Genomic DNA, 17,589 nt, shown 5'->3' with positions numbered 1-17,589 from the left:
ACCTAGAGATTACTAAGTGAAGTAAGCCAGAGAAAGACAAATATCATATGATATCTTTTATATGTGGAATCTAAAAAAAAGATACAAATGAATTTATTTACAAAACAGAGACAGACTCACAGACATAGAAAACATATTTATGGTTACCAAAGGGGAAAGGGGGGGAGGGGATAATTTAGGAGTTTGGAATTAGCAGATACAAACTAGTAGATATAAAATAGATAAACAGCAAGGTCCTACTGTATAGCACAGGGAACTGTATTCAATATCTTGTAATAACCTATAATGGAAAAGAATCTGAAAAAGAATATATATTTATATATGTATAACTGAATCACCTTGCTCTACACCAGAAACTAACACAACATTATAAATCAACTATACTTCAACAACAAAAAAAGAAAAATTAATAATAATAAAAAAGAAAGATAGCTGCAGATATTTGGACATTTCTTCAGTTGGGTCCTTCATCTGGGCTGGCCTGTGGCTCCTTTGACTAGCTGGGCACAGCTGGAACGATGCTTTCATGCCTGGCCTCTGAATGGAGCAGCAGGTTCCACCCTGGAGCCCTGAGCCCGCTGGAGGGGTGTTGGACAGCCCTGGACTTCATGGAGAGGGAGATGGGCTCCGCTGAGCTCAGATGTCCAGCTGTTCTTGCCAAGGGGCCAGTCATGTGAGTCTTGGACCCATGAAGCAAGCTCAGTGGCCAGCTGAAATCCACCGTGAGACCGCAGTCGAAGTAACAAGGAGCGGAAGAACCGCCCAAATCCCTGACCCACAACATGGTCAGATAATAAGTAAATGGTGGTTGTTCTAAACCACTAAGTTTGGGGGTAGTTTGTTATCAAAGAAAAATGAGGTAGCAAGATTAACCCGTCACCTGATCTTGACAATAGAAATAAGATAAAAGAACGAATAACTATGTGCGACAGGGAACAGACCCCCAAATGAGATCCCAAGTTGCCCTACACCCAGCGTGAAAGGAAAATCATAGCACCAGGAGAATAAGGAGAAACCAAACCCGAGTCTAAGTAAAAATGAAGTTTTTTAGAAAATCACTTCCATGCTTTCTTGAGTTAGGATAAACCTTTGAGAATATCATAGAGACCACTAAGCAATTACTTGAAATAAGGGATGAAGACCTGGCTTTGAGTTTGAGGCAAATCAAAGTGCGTTAGTAATGGATCCTTACCACTTTCCCAGGTATCTAATTACACATCATCTGGAGTAGTTGTTAAAAGAGTTATATCTGTTTTACAGCCTCTTTCCCTGGGCAACTCTTAGGTACAATCTGCAGCTGTACCCAGACCTTTTTTACTGGTCTGACCCCCATCATTTTCTGCTTTAAACATGACTGTTAACCTTACAAGGAATAGCACTGAATTCCTCTTCCCAATCCCTGCCGCTTCTTTTTTTCCCCCTGAAACAAACTCAGAGTAACCTGTAAAGCTTGTCACTTATGGCAGGTAAGAATACCTATTTGCACTATTGGTAATGGCTGGTTATTCTTGTTTTGTTGGGAAAAATTCATTCATTTTAGAAGTATACTGCTGTAGCATTAGACAAAACTATTTCACTGCTAAAGCTTGGATAGAGGTCAAAATTTGTTTCTAAATTTCCCCAGTCTTTTTCTGAAATTCCTGTTTTATCTTATTCTTAAGTAACTAATGATGTGAAATAAAAATAAATAATAGATTTGAGGAAGAATTAGTGAAAAGCTTTAATAAGACAAGTCCATAGTTGAAATGAACAATGGGAAGTCATCCATTCTGGTACAAGGGATGCGCTTTCTCTGTCTTGTTTACCTTATTCAGATTAAAAGCCTGGAGTAAGGAAGCTAGACTTTTTCTTTGATCCTAAAATATTAGTATTCACTGAGCAATCAATGAAGTAATGGAGAAATTGTATAAAACTTGGATGAATAGTTACGTTCATTATTTTCCCTCAAAAACAACAACTCTGAAATGAGACATAATCATCATATTTAAAAAAACAAAACCAAAAAAATCACGGGAACTCTTCCTGGGCCGTAATTTGATTCAGCTCATAGAATGAAAGCAGGGATTCCCAAATTGCAAATTGTTTCATAACAGGTTCCAATTTCCCTCTTTTTACTCCTTGCTTTGTTTTTGTTTTTTTAAATAAAGGCATTTTCTTATTTTTAGAAGAATATAATGCAACCGAATCAAGATTCAAAGCAAATTGTATCTTATCTTCAGAAATCAAGTGTGAATGATTCATTCTCTAGTGTGAAAGCTTTTGAAATAGAAATGTCAAAATAGATTCCCTACATACCGGTCCCAAAGTTGAGAGTCAGTACCAAATGAAATGTAAAAATAATAAAGAAAGGACCCAGGGAACAAAGGACGGTGAGTTGATTACCCAGAAAAAACCTCCTGGATTCAGGCAGACTTTTGCGAAAGTGGAATTTTAAAACGGTTCTTCTCGTTGATCTAAAACTGAGGTTAAGTCTTAATGAAATAAATGCTTGACATTCTTTTTTCTTTCTTTTTTCAAACCAAACCAAGAACATTTCATGTGCTACATAACTGACAGCTTGTGATTGAACACTGAGTTAATTTTTCTCCATGCATGAGGTAGGGGAGGACATGGTGTGGGTGAGGTATTCCTACACCAGAAACAGGAATCTATGACCTAATCCCTCCATTTCCCCATCCCATCATCTCCCACCACTCCCTTCTCCCTGCCTACACGTAGGGTTTATACTGGGGAGATTGAAGCTCAGGAAGACAATCCTCTGAGGTTCCCCCAAGGGAGAAAGAGGCAGCAGAACAAGGTGAGCTAGAGAAGGAATGGAGGGTGTTGATGATTTAGGTGGCTGGGGAATCCAACTGCCTGAACACTTCCCTGTGCACTTCTTTCTCCCTGGTTCCCAGGTCATTGTCTTCACAACCATGGAAACTCCTAAAGAACAGCAGCCAGGCCTGATTCTTCATGTCTGTACCTCATACCCTTCTTGACAAGTCTCTCTGTTGAACTATATTATGAATTATGCTTCTCAATCTAGGGATAATTCATGATACAGTATATCGCTGAGGAATAAGTGCCCTAAAGTATTTTTCAATCAAGAAAAAAATTTATTAAATAGATTCATACGAACTACAAAAGGGACCGCTATACCATGGCACATAACACTATTCAGAGCATACACTCTAATTTTTGTAACAAGAAAATATATTGCAGGGATGAAAAGTTGCCTATATTTCTTATCAAACCAAGCAAATTCTTTCCTCTCCTTGGCCTCTCTTTTCATCAATGCCTCTCTTCTCAGAGGATTATACCCAGCTGCCTTAAAAAAGGTTTTACTATTTATAGGAGCCAAGCATCTTCCTTGTCTTCCTTCTCCTGTTTTTCATTCTTGTTTGTCATGGGCTGTTCTTGTCTGGGTTTGGTTAGATGTTTCCTCGGAGGTGCAGTTTTCTTAGAACACTGAGTGGCCCTTTCCTAAAACTCGTTATCATCCTATTTTTACCTAAACTTTGGGACAAAGTTTAATTTTTTAAATAAAATGCTGTTTTCCCAAATTTGATGGTGCTTTTGTAAAGGCAAGAGTAGGCATAGAAGTAACTCTGAGCTGGGCATGTACCTGTATTTCTCCACACACACACACAGGCCTACATATGCTTGCGTTTTAGAGCTACCCAGTCATAAGAAATTAGTGTTAATTTAAAATAAAGGTCATAGGAATGAGCTGGGCAGGTGAGAAAAATAAAATGTAGGGAATAGCATGAAGTAAATAAGGAAAATGGGTCACAGAAAATAAAATAAACTTTCATAAGTCTTTTTCTGCTTGCAGAAGAATGTTACATCTGTTACTCTATCCCTTGACATAACTACTACTAATATTTATCATATTCCTTTCAAGGAATTTTATATTCATATACTTATACATATAAATTGCATTTAACATCCCTATCCATTTCCCTAATACAAGGCTGCTTTCAACTTTTTCTTTAAATGATCTTGTAAAGCATGGGTTCACAACCCCTGGGCCACGGATGGGTACCAGCCCGTGGCCAGTTAGGAAGAGGGCTGCACAGCAGGAGGTGAGTGGCGGGTGAGCGAGAAAAGCTTCGTCTGTATTTACAGCCGCTCCCCATCGCTCGTATTACTGCCTGAGCTCCGCCACCTGTCAGGTCAGCGGTGGCATTAGATTCTCATAGGAGTGCAAACCCTGCTGTGAACTGTGCATGTGAGGGATGTAGGTTGCACACTCCTTATGAGGATCTAATGCCTGATGATCTGAGGTGGAGCTGAGGGGGTGATGCTAGCGCTGGGGAGCAGCTGCAAATACAGATTATCATCAACAGAGAGGTTTGACTGCATAGAGACCATAATAAATCATTTGCTTGCAGACTCATATCAAAACCCTATCAGTGAGTGGCAAGTGAAATCAAGCCCAGGGCTCCCACTGATTCTGCATTATGGTGAGTTGTATAATTATTTCATTATGTATTACAATGTAATAATAATAGAAATAAAGTGCACAATAGATGTAAGGCACTTGAATCATCCCCAAACCATCCCCCCCCACCCCACCCCCGGTCTGTGGAAAAATTGCCTTCCATGAAACCGGTCCCTGGTGCCAAAAAGGTTGGGGACTGCTGTTGTAAGGAACATCTTTGTACCTGACTTCTTTGTTCAAATTTTGGATCATTTCCATAGAATTGATCATGAAAATTGTAATTACGGGGTCAGAAGGCAAAAACATTTGTAGGACGTTAGTTTCTGGAAGGGCTGTTCAATTCCCTACTACCACCAGATTTTGAGAAACATGCTTTTTAATGAGAATTTCTTTGATAATATGAACATGATTCATATGTTAGTCATTTTAATTTCTTCTTTGATGATTTTTATACTCATGCCCTTTTTATATGGAAGTAGTAAGATTTTAATTACTATTTGTATGGCTTCTTTAAATACCAAGAATATTAACATGTAGTTTTGCTGCAAATATTTTCCCTGGATTATTGCTTTATTTCTTTGTTTTTTAATTTTATGAATGTTTGACATTCATGTTTTAAAATGTTATGTCCTGAAATGCATTTATAGTTTTATTCAGATTTTCTACCATCCACTTTAGGTTCAAAAAGTCTTCCTTTTCTAGAGATCAAAAAGATATTGGTTTATTTTCTTCTATTGCTCTATGGTTTGAGTTTTTGCATGCTTGTGCATAGTGGTTAAGAACACATACTACTTTTGATTATGGCTCCAAAACTTAGTAGCCAATTGGCTTTGATTAAGCCCTTTCGACCTTGGCTTCCTCATCTGTAAAATAGGGATAATTATAGCACCATCACAGGTGTTGTTATAAGGATTAAATAAAATAATTTCTGGAAAGTATTTTTAACAGGGCCTGGTACATACTAATACTCAATAAATGGTAATAATTATAAATATTATTACTGATATATAGTACAAAATAAGACTTTAACATGTTTTTTCCCCCACATGGTACATAGCACTGTTTATTGATGAATCTTTCCTTTCCCCATTAAAGTGATTTCAGCCTATAATATGTTCTTGTACACTCTGACACCTGCTTCTGTTTTTCCCATTGATTTGTCAATGTGTTTATGTGTGTGTACCACATTGCTTTAAAACTGTAGCTTTATAACATTTGAGAATATCATATAGGAAGAATATGTGTATAGGAAACGTAATTCTTTTAAAAATTGTCATGATCATTTTCTTATTTCTTTTCCCCATATGGGTTTTAGAGTTATATTATAATTTAAAATTTTAACTGGATATTATAATGAAAATACCTAGCTACATCTCTAAATATACAACTTGATAAATACAGGTAGGAAAAATTTTTCATGTATTAGTAATGTAATAGATATAATTTAATGACTTTAATTTTTAGATAATACAATACTTTAGTTACAAGACGAAACGATATTATTGGGGTGCTAGGAGTGGGAACAACAGAATGAGAATTCATTAGTGAATAAAGTCCAGATTATAAATGCTTGCTCAATTTTTTAGGACATGGTCACAAGTAGCATAATCTATTATTTGTCAAGTGAAAGTGATACAGTGGCCATCTATTGTATGTAAATATTTTTATGCAGCAGCCCTTAACATCTGATATGATGCAGAAGAAACCTATGTAGACCTCGGGTTTTCCTGGGAATCTCTGTGAATCCTACTAATAGGTGATGAAATTATTTCTGATCTTTGTGTTTACCACTGCAGTGGTAGCATTTTTGTCAATAGCATTACTGCAATTTAAACTACTAATGGAATTTTTTTGTTTTAATTTCAGCAATAAATTTATTTTTAATAACACTACTAAACATTTTGTTTAGCGTTTCACAATTATTATAGCCATAAATTTATAACAAGGATACCATTATAATTTTCTACTACCAATGGAATGAGTATTTTTATGTTTTAACAATAACACTTTTGGTCCTGAAAATTAATTGTTAATGATAAATAATGAATATCTGTAAACACTAAAATGTTCTTTAAGAAAGTGGGGCTCTTATTTCTATTATGATGGGACTTAGGTGCTCTGATAAAGTGATTGTCAGAGTGTGAAAGGAAAAATGAAAACCTCTTGTTTGTAGGTAAACCACCTAAATAAGACATTAAACAGCATTTGCAAAGGATTATTTTCAATATAAAAAAGCACCACAAAACGTGTTATAGAGTTCCTAACTTCATTTTTTATAATTCCTGCTATGAAAATTAGAAGGTATAGAAAATACCTTCTAGAAGTTCATGGAATTCAGAAGGACTTCTTTCTTGACGCCTTGACATCCATGTTTGAGAAGAATTCTGGAAAGACTCTGAGATACTTGATGGTTTTTTTCAGAGTTGGATCAAGGGGTGCTTCTGTTGTCCTCTTTTTAAAAATTAGGAAGCATTTCAGGTATTCAGAAAAGCATAGATTAGAACATAATTCTGAGTACTCACCACTCAGTTCAACTAATCAAGCATTAGAAACACAATTGAACAGTATCTTCTTTTTTCTAATGAGAAATCTACCATTGAAAATACAGAATGTGGATGTCCTAGAATTTCCTTTTCCAGCATTCATTCCATCTAACATGTTCCTTTTTCCTTCGTTGCCATAAGGATGTCAAATGGATATAGTTGGTGAAAAGCTTTTGGTACAAGTTGCCTGAACCAAAGATGGCTGGTAATCAACAACTGTGGAAAGCAATTCTAAACAGTAGAGCGAGATCGCTAGTATTTTCATTGCTGGGAACTAATGAACAACTGTCTTGAACACCAATTCTCAAGGCTCCTCGAGTTCTCTTCTTTCTGACAAAACTGCTTTTCTCAACCCAACAACAGAGTAAAGGGAAAGAACCACGTTACCTGTCAACGCTGAGAGCGCAGAGATTGAAGACGGTGATCCCCACTGAGGACTTCTGCAAAAAGGGCAACAACTTGCAGAGAAATACGCCAAAGTCATTGTGATTAAAAGGCCAGTGCCCAGCCAGCAGCTGAAAACAGGAAAGAGCATGGTAAGAAATGGCAGAGCCAGCATGGGATACACGGACACTTATATTTCTAATTAGGCTTCCAAACTTCTAAATTGTATCGTTCACTATGCTTTTCAGTTAGTGTGGTAGCAATAGAGTATGATCATCATTTTTTTTTCATATTTTAAAGCCTCAGCAATTTTTTAATCCTGAACAATGTGGAGAGTAATAAATATCATAACAAGAGATAAAACTTTGATCTTATAGGAAGTAGTCGTGCCGCCTGATTTTCAAAGAGGAGCAAGATTTGGGGGTTTGGATGACGGCTTAACTGAGAAGCAGGCAGTCATCTCTGATCAAGTCTTACTAAATCATGAGTGAAATGAATCATTTTCAGCTAGTGGCATTGGGAGATTATATTATCTCCTGACAAGCGGTCAAAGCTCTGAATAAGATGTTCTGGAGAATACTGGGAAAGTGAAGTGGTTTAGAATGTACTGGCCTTGCCAGCTGGTTAACAGCTAAAGCCACTTGAAACTCACCTTTTCCTCCATGCTTAACTTGCTGCCCTGCTTCAGCAAGTGTGACACCAGTGGCCTATCTTTATTTAGGCTCAGATTTTCCTCTATCATACAAGAAAATGTGGTTACTGTGACCTGTTTGTAGCATTCGCAGGGACATCTATTCTTCCATGTTGACAATTTGAAATTTTTGCTCCAGGGAGAGGGTGATGACCCTCTAGTGGCTGTGATGAGTAGCAGGAACATAAATCCTCTGTGAATTGCTGATATCTAATTAGAGATATCTAATTAGGTATCGTACTAGAAGCATGGCCTTAAATAATAGCTCAGCTACCTAAAAGGAGGAAGCCTCTGCTGAATATCTATGATGCCTTTTCAAGAGTAAAAATGGTATTGATGTCCTTTCTTATGTTTGCTTAGTGACTCAGAATTTAAACGTACTCCACTCAATAGGAGATAATACTGTACTAACTTGACAAACTTCTTTTTTTTGCAGAGTACTTATCGCCATAGTAACTCTAAGTTGACCTTCCAATTTCGTTCTACCATTTCTAAAAGAGTAAGGTTTAATTTCATGGTTGGCGTGGTCATTCATATGCGTCCATGGAAAGAGGATAGGAAACTATTACCCGAGAAATACAAAATCAGAACTTATGCATTTTGTGAGTTTAGTAACATAGGGCTATCTATAATTCTATTTTTTATGGCTAAGATCCTGTTTGATGTAATTTCTGATGTTCTCTCTTTTTGGTTTTCAAACATATTTCCCTTCCTCTGAGTAGTTTTCTAAAAGACCTTTTCCTTCAATCCAGCCCTACTGCTGGTCTCTTCTTCCTCTCACTCTAACTCTGACAGTTCTCACGAAGCTAAAAAATAATTATACCATTGCTGATTGCTACTTATGAATGCCTGATGCAAGTAAACACATAAAACATTATTTCTGAGATGCAAGTAAACACATAAAACATTATTTCTGAGATGCAAGTAAACACATAAAACACTATTTCTGAGATGAATCACCCCCTAAAAAGAAAACCTGAAAATTACTTTTTACACAGTGGGAGTTTAGTATTTTGTCCCAGAACTGTAATTCTCCACTAAAGACTAGAGAGATGTAATTAAAATGTGTAAGGATTGTTATAGGATAAGTTTTGGAACAGTTGAATTGTTATGGTTGGTTCATTCCCAGAGACACAGGATCCTGAGATCTACGTGGATGGATTTCCCAATTCACACATCCAACAATGAGGGAAAAGAAAAGGATGTTTCTGGCTTAACAAGGGAGACTCTGAAATCCTGTGCAGGTCTAAGTAACAAGTGCTAAGAACAGAGCATGTATTGTTTCAGGCCCTTCCAATCTCAATTGAAAATTTTTTTTTTCATGCTTGCTTAAACTTCTAATTAGGATTAGGTATAAAGGAAGCACCCAAGAGAAAGATATCATGGAGTTTGGTGAGCACCAAATAGATCACAGAATTGTCTTTCTTTGACACAAATAGGTGTTTGGTTATTTTTGTTGTTCTTTTTTTTTTTTTTTTCTTTGCCAGCATTGATTCTTCTTGGGAATTACTGACAAAGGCGAATGAAAGAAATCATTAGAAAAAAATTTTAGGTACAATCACAGTGTAGACATCCCTGACGTATATCCACTTCATTCTCAAGGGATGTATGGATAGTAACTGTTCGCATGCTGCCAGCAGGAAATTAGGGTCCTACCAGCAGGCAACTTCTCTTTCTGGTTAAAGCTGGCTTCCTCAAAGAGGTCCTGCTTAACTACCCAATCTCAAGTAGGACCTGCTTGTTAACCTCTTTAATGGAACCAATATTGGAGTAATCTTAGATTCAAAGACTCCTTTCAGCCCACTCTGTCTTAGCAAGAAAACAGATACAAAAGGAAGACATCAAAGAGACATAGAGTATAGCTCACCTATTTTTCTCTTATTTAGAAGAGGCATTTTGGAGCTTATGAAGGACTACGGGAAATGTATCCTTTCTGTTATTTCCTAGCGTTTAAAATGGAAAATACAATATTTAAACTGGTAAAAGTTAAGCTGTATAAAAACTTGTATAATGAAAAGTTAAGTCTCCCTTCTATTCAAGACCTCTTAATTCCCTGCCCAAAGGCAACCACTGTTAATTATAAATTGTGTTTTCTTCCAGAAAACTCCCTATGTACATAAATCCTGTTTTTTTTTTTTAAAGTCAGAACATTATGGAAATAATACCTTCCAGCAGTCTTTTATGATTTTGTTTCCTAGAGCAGACTTCTGGGAAGCAGTTCTATTGCCTAATTAAAATGTTTTGATTTTTTTAAAAGCACGTTGAGGAAAACCACTTAGACTAGGATAGGAAAAGATAAAGAACTACTTAGCATAAAGAGACCATGGTAAAAGAACTAGTTGATTTCATTATTGTTAACAAGCTAATATCAATTCAATGAAAGAAAAACCAAACCATTCTGACAAACTAACAAGTCGGATTGGTTCAGGCATAAATCTGGCACCTTGGAGCAGTCATAGCTTATTTTTGCCATAAGAGGATCTGTGCTTTTATGTAACCCTCATACTTATAACTGCCTCATATTTATAACAGTACCTCGTATGTAGTAGGTGTTGAACACATTAATGATTTCAACTCACTAATTCAGGGAAATATTTTCACATTTTGAAATTTGATAGCACCAATTTTCCACAGAAAACACATTCATCTTATAATTTACTTTCTATTTAAAAGTCATTTAAAAGTATCTGAAAGTAGTATTTCCACTCTTTATGTTGAAACAAACAATGCACCGTTCAACTAGTTGTTGGAGGAGGTGGGAGAACACAGTTCTGTTGAAAAGTCCACGGTAAAGAGGGGCTGCCAAACACTTTGCTTGGAGAGCTCTCCCTTTGTGCTGAGGCCGTCCAGCTTGATAAGAGCCACAGAGCAGGCACCTGAAGATGACGCCCGTCCTATGGTCCAATCGGGCTCTCAAGTGGACCACAGAGGAACAGCCCAGGGCAACCTAGGCAGCAGAGGCTCATCTGCTGAGCATGGATTTTGCTTTAGGACTTTTCTGAGGGGACTTTTCTGCAGCTGAAACATAATTAAAGTCCTGATCTCCACCTGAAAACGAAAGCACTACTAAATGGCACAAATTAATGGAGAAATTCTGTATTTGTGTGGCTGATTCGGATTGTGGAAAAATCAACATAAAATTGATAGGCTGCATTTTTTAACCTGTCGGAACAGATTTACCTAAGGACTTGTACCACATGATCCACCAATAGGCACCCTGTTTTTAGAATGACTAGATCCAAAAGCAGGACGTCTGGCCACTACTATATTTGGTACAAAGCAATTTCTACTTAGTTGTGATCTTTTATTGATGGTATGTACAATGTACCTGCTTATGTCAGCTTTCTGGAACATACCTGACAACCAGAAAGTAAGCAAAAATGTAAGGCGCCAAATGGTTGCTGTGAAATTTATGCCCTGAAGTTCACGTCCTTGACTTACGGGTGAACGGTCTGAGTCTTCCCCGCAGGTTGATTTGTTTTTACTTTACACCCATTTTTTTTATTGTTCTTTTTAAATGGTTCTGTTATTTGTGCATTGCACATCCAAAGCTACTCATTAATACGAACCCTCCTGAGTAATGGTTCTCAGCCTTGGCTGTACATTAGAATGATTGAGGGAGCTTTTAAAAATACCAATGCCCAGGCCATGTCCCTAGATGACTGCTCTTCATTGTGGGGTACTTTGTCTCCCAGGGAACATTTGGCAATGTCTGGAGACATTTTTTGTTATTACAAATTGTTGGGAGGCTACTAACATCTGGTAGGTAGAGGCCAGGGATGCTGTTAAATATGTTGCAATGCACAGGCCAGGCCCTCTAATGAACAGTTATCTAGCCCAAAATGTCAGTAGTGCTGAGGTTAAAAACCCTGTCCTAGGGCTTCCCTGGTGGTGCAGTGGTTGAGAGTCCGCCTGCCGATGCAGGGGACACGGGTTCGTTCCCCGGTCCGGGAAGATCCCACATGCCACGGAGCAGCTGGACCCGTGAGCCATGGCCACTGAGCCTGCGCGTCCGGAACCTGTGCTCCGCAACGGGAGAGGCCACAACAGTGAGAGGCCCGCGTACCGCAAAAAAACCCCAAAACAACAACAACAAAAATCCTGTCCTAGGCCAATTAAATCAGGATCTCTGGAGTTGGGACACAAGCCCGGAAGTTTTTAAAGCTTCCAGGTGATTCCAATGTACAGCCAAGGTTGAGAATCACTGCTTTAACACGCTTGTTTTCAAGCTTCAGCAGGTTCAGCATCATCTGGAGGGCCTATTAAACCACACAGCTGCGCCCGCCCCGCCCCGCCCCGCCCCACCCCGCCCCACCCCGCCCCGCCCTGAGTTCCTGATTCAGTAGGTCTGAGGTGGGGCCTGAGACTTTGCACTTTTTTTTTTTATTTATTTTGACTGCGTTGGGTCTTCACTGCTACACGCGGCGGCTACTCTTCGTTGCAGTGCGCGGGCTTCTCATCACGGTGTCTTCTCTTGTTGCGGAGCACTGGCTCTAGGCACGCGGGCTTCAGTAGTTGTGGCTCTTGGGCTCAGTAGTTGTGGCTCGTGGGTTCTAGAGGGCAGGCTCAGTAGTTGTGGCACACGGGCTTAGTGGCTCCGCGGCATGTGGGATCTTCCCGGACCAGGGCTTGAACCCGTGTCCCTTGCATTGGCAGGCGGAGTCTTAACCACTGCGCCACCAGGGAAGCCCGTGGCTTTGCACTTCTAATGAGTTCCCAGGTGATGCTGATGCTGCTAGTCCACCAACCTCTGCTTTGAGAACCTCTGCTCTAGAGATGCCATGATCAGTAAAAAAATGATAGTGACAGCCAGATAGTGCAGGATGAGCAGAAAATAGAATATAATAGAGACATAAATAAAAAATCATAATGGCTTGGGGCCACGTAGTTTGCATGCCTCTCATGCCAATGGTGCCTAAAGCCATCAGTGTAGAAAGGTACAGCTCAATAGCAGGTTGAGCCCTAACTGGTGTGCATGATTCTCATGTCCCAGGCCTCACCAGCTTGGCGTTATGAAATAAGGCTGTTCTTTCCTTAAAATCAACTTAGATTGTCATTTCATAAGACTTAGGTTCAAATACAAGATTTATCTGTTAGCAACAGTGACCTTGGGTAAGCCACTTACCCATTGTTATGTCTCATTCCTGTATTTGTTAAATGGGGTGGCTCTCATACCTGCCACAATGGTATGATGACCAGCTGGGAGGCTCAAATGGGACAATGCTTATGAGAGAATCCACAAGCTGAATGTACACTGCACAGACGTTAGTTATTTTGAACTGCTATAGTTTGGAATTATAAGCTGAAATGTACCAATTATTCATGACCATGAAGAAAAGGATAATATAAATGAATTTACCCCCTCTTTTTATCCATTCCAGATGCTAATGCCATTACTTGGATATTATCTTTGTTATTGTCATGGCATCTTAATAATGCGATAAGTAAAACCAGCGGTGCATTTTTCTTTGTGCTAATTTTCTTTCCAGCCCATCCGGTGAGGATGAGGGCTTCTTCTCCTTCCCTTCATCCCACCCCACCCATCTCAGGAAGGAATGAGGGATTTATGAATATAGTCTGTAGTAGCTGGAACCCTCAAAGTAAATAAAATGTTCTCTTCCCCCTCAACATGGATTATTTTTGGGTCACTTGAAGCTGGACATGACGGACCAGGTACCAGTCTTCAGAAAGTGGGGTTCTGAGGTTTTCTTTCTTTCTGGGGCAGGGGCTGGGATGTAGAAGTTGGTACATAGTCGAATCACCAGTAAAGATGTTCTACATCTCCCAACAGTACAGACTGGGATGGTAATAAAGCCTGTGATGCCCAGGACAGGCCTTCCATGAGAACATGTTTTCTGGCTGTTGCAAATCTCAAATTGGTTACAATAAAATAAATCACTTTGCGTGACTGAGAATGAATTTTGCCTTTCCCTTATGCTTTAATTGCTTCCGGATTGAGGCAGAGTTTTCACAGAAATCAAATCAAATAAATAAAACAAAACCCGTGGCTTCCACCCTAGCCATACACTTTTTCCTTTGACAGGTTCCTCCTGCCTCCCGACCAGCCCAAGAATTTGGAAAGCACGACATCCTTAGAGCAGAGCAGACACTCCACAGATGTTCTCGACTCTGGGTGCCCTCCGTGACCTGGGGGGATGGAGAAGCACTCCTTTTAATGAAAGCAAGTGGCTTGGTGTAGTAAAGAGCGTGGGCCCTGAAGCTCGACTTCCTGGGTTGGACTGAATCCCAGCTCTGCTATGTTTCACACCATGTGACCTTGGCATGTTGGTTAACCTCGCTGCTTCTCAGTTTCCTCCTCTAGAAAATGGAAATGGTGATGGCAGCTACCTCACAGGGTTACTGTGCGTGACAGAAGAGACAATCCATAGAAAGCAGTTAGCAGAAGTAAGTATCTGGAAGTGTGAGCTATTTGCACGGCCTGTGGTTATCAGTCTCTACTTTCTGTCTGTTTTTTCCAGTGAGATTGTGAAGGACGGTCATCCAGGTTACCAGGTACAGGGGGGTGGCAGACCCCACAGGTACAAAGGGCCCCATTCACAAGGAAATGACTACCCAGAAGGTGAACAGATGTGACGGTCCCTAAAGAAGTTGCAAGCAACATTCTGTGGGAGCTCAGCCAAAGAAGGCTCCGGAACCCGGCTGCCTTGCACCCTACATGACTTACGCAAGTGAACTGTGCCTCAATGAAAACTGGAGATGAAAACTATGCCATATGGTTGACGGGAGTGTGAAATGAATTAATCCAGGCAAAGCCCTTAGAACAGGGCTTGACCCATTGCAGGCTGTAAATGTTAGTTCCTGTAAGAGATGGGTTTTGAGGAACTGCTCCAGCTACTCTGCACTTAGATTAGAAAACTTGAGGTTGTTGCTACTACCCACTATTCATCTATTTCACCATTGAATATTCAGTGTTTCGGTGTTGGCTGAGGTCTTAACTTTTTAGAATCTGAAATACATAGATGTTAATAACAACCAGGTGAGGGAGAGAAAAAAAAAAAGAGGAAAAAATACTTTTAATTTTTTAAAAATTTATTTATTATTTACTTTTGGCTGCGTTGGGTCTTTGTTGCTGCGCACGGGCTTTCTTTAGTTGTGGCGAGCGAGGGCTACTCTTTGTTGTGGTGCGCAAGCTTCTCATTGCAGTGGCTTCTCTTGTTGCGGAGCACGGGCTCTAGGCGAGCGGGCTCAGTAGCTGTGGCTCGCTGGCTCTAGAGCACAGGCTCAGTAGTTGTGGCATGTAGGCTCAGTAGTTGTGGCGCACGGGCTTAGTTGCTCCGCGGCATGTGGGATCTTCCCGGACCAGGGCTTGAATCCGTGTTCCCTGCATTGGCAGGCAGATTCTTAACCTCTGCACCACCAGGGAAGTCCCGAAAAAATACTTTCTAAAACCAAGTTCCAAACCCAGGAAGGTTATTTCATTAGAGGAAAGATGGTTCACCCAAGATATGGGCTTATTATCCCCAAGAATCTCAGTCACCTGAAGGCTGGGAATGAAAAGAAATGTCTCTGATAAAGCTGCTGTAAGGATGCCAATCTAGAATCAAGGGATTTATGACTTCTACTTTTTTGGTATGCCTAAAACCAAAGGATCATTGGATGGAGAAGAATTAAATGTTTTTCAAAAAGAAAAGTTAGAAGCACTCAGTATCAAAATTGTATAGGTTAGTGCCAAATGTATGTGTCAGTATTTTAGGATTTAATTCATAATGGAAAGAAGAGTTACACTGGAAAGAATGAACCCGGCTTTTCCTGGATGGAGAAAAGATAGTTAATTATAGAAAATAAGTGCTCTGACCTGGACACACAATAAGACCCAAAACCTATTGAAAAAATGTTCCTGTTTATTTTAATCAGCACTCTCTATGGTAGTACATGCTAGTGCTTATTTAAAAGAAGCATGCAGGCGAAAACAAAGCAGAACAAAACAAAACAAAAAACAGACTGGTAATGATTTCCACATGTAGATTTAGGTAGTAGCCCCAAAGAACTTATCAGGAAGGTGGTAATAAGTAGAAAAAAGCAAAAGCCAACGGCATATTTGAAAGCATGCTGCCTATTTAATGATGTAATGTGTGAAATCTTAAGAACTGAGGTTAGTTCTTCATTGTAAAGTATGTCATGTGGTCACAATTATCCTGTGTTGATGGAAACGATGACCCAACTAAGATACGGTATGCGACATGAAGAAAATGATACCATATGTGTCTTTTGGGGAAAAAAGAACACTATTGATGCTGAAGCTGGTGTGTTACAGTAATAAGGTTGAGGTGATTTTGAATATTTAATAACAAATTCATTAGGAAATAAGACAATTTGCAATAGCTGAGGTATAAAGTGAATTAGGAAGACATGCTCAAGATGGCTGAGTCACCAGTCATGTAATGATGCTTCACATAAGAATGACATGCATGTAAACAATTCACCCACTAAAGTTTCAGAAGAGGGAAGGATGTAATATACTGCAGGGAAGTTAGAAATTCTGGCTTCCAGCTCTAGCCCTGTCAGAAATCTCTGGGCTTTGCCTTCCTCCTCTGCCATATAATCTCATTCTGGCCCAACATTTCTTATCTCTAAATTCTCTGCCAGCTTTTAAATTGCATGATTTTTTTTTTTCATATCAGAACTCCAGTCTACAGCTGGTTTCTCTGAAACTATTATCAACTCCATTTATCCCTAAACTCGCTTAACCTCAATCCCTCCCTTCATTTTATATGAATAATTTTGTCTTCCCAATTTCTCTTTTATTCTTCCCAACTATGAATATTTTAGTCCTTTTTGCCTTTCTTTTTTCTACCCAATAGGATGAAGGATGTCAGTACCTGTGGAATCCCATAGGTGAAGTCCTGAGACTATTTATTTACCTCGAATGTATGAACAGTATTTTATTCCTCTCCAGGGAGAAGCTAAAATATACAGAAAATTTGCCCAGTGAGCTATAAGCACCATACTGTAAATCTGGACTATAAGTAAAATGCAGGAAAAAACATTAGGTAAGTGGCTATTTTAAGCTTCCAGTCAAGGGTCTGTTATAAATCATAGTGTAACATTAAGAATTAAAAGATTTGAAAATGAGTTTGATCCTACTTTGTCTTATTTCCAGTCATTTGGAAATGAGATAACATTAAATTGTATAAGTCAAGAATAATAGATTTTAACCTAGTTTTACTTCTCAGTCTTGATATTCGACACATACTGTATCTCCATTATAAGTATTTTGTTTATTTTTAGTGCTACCTAGAACAGAAAACATACAAATTTGGGGTCTAATGTAATTAGCCTACTAATTAGCTGGGCTTCCTTTCCTAGACACTTGAGTACTGAGAGAGACTTGTACCATTTCCTTGAGATTAGGGCCAATGTTCTATTTCCTTTTCATCTCTCTCAGAACACTTGGTACATTGTTTTACATGCAGCAATTGTCTAGGGAATATTGACTGCCATGAAAATCAGTGACTTAAGCAAATGTTATTAAGACAAGTTTGGTAAACAACATTTATCTTAAATATGAAAAATTATAGCATTTT

The 17,589-nt window shown here is 39.0% G+C and overlaps 1 protein-coding gene across 2 annotated transcripts in view; it reads right to left on the bottom strand.

Moving 5' to 3' along the window:
- EDNRA (endothelin receptor type A) overlaps positions 1-17,589 on the bottom strand; it is a 55,574-nt gene that overhangs the window by 19,809 nt on the left and 18,176 nt on the right. The window contains exon 2 of one of the 2 annotated variants that reach the window (XM_065877116.1): positions 7,357-7,484. The exons of the other annotated variant lie outside the window; for it this stretch is intronic. Within the exon in view, the coding sequence (XP_065733188.1) occupies positions 7,357-7,484 (128 nt within the window). The remainder of the gene's footprint in view (positions 1-7,356; positions 7,485-17,589) is intronic. 2 annotated transcript variants of the gene reach the window in all.

This window comes from Phocoena phocoena, chromosome 5 (assembly GCF_963924675.1).
Source record: "Phocoena phocoena chromosome 5, mPhoPho1.1, whole genome shotgun sequence".
NCBI classification, from domain to species: domain Eukaryota; kingdom Metazoa; phylum Chordata; class Mammalia; order Artiodactyla; family Phocoenidae; genus Phocoena; species Phocoena phocoena.
The sequence above is the reverse complement of the archived record's forward strand: the minus strand, read 5'-3'. Positions and strand labels throughout refer to the sequence as shown.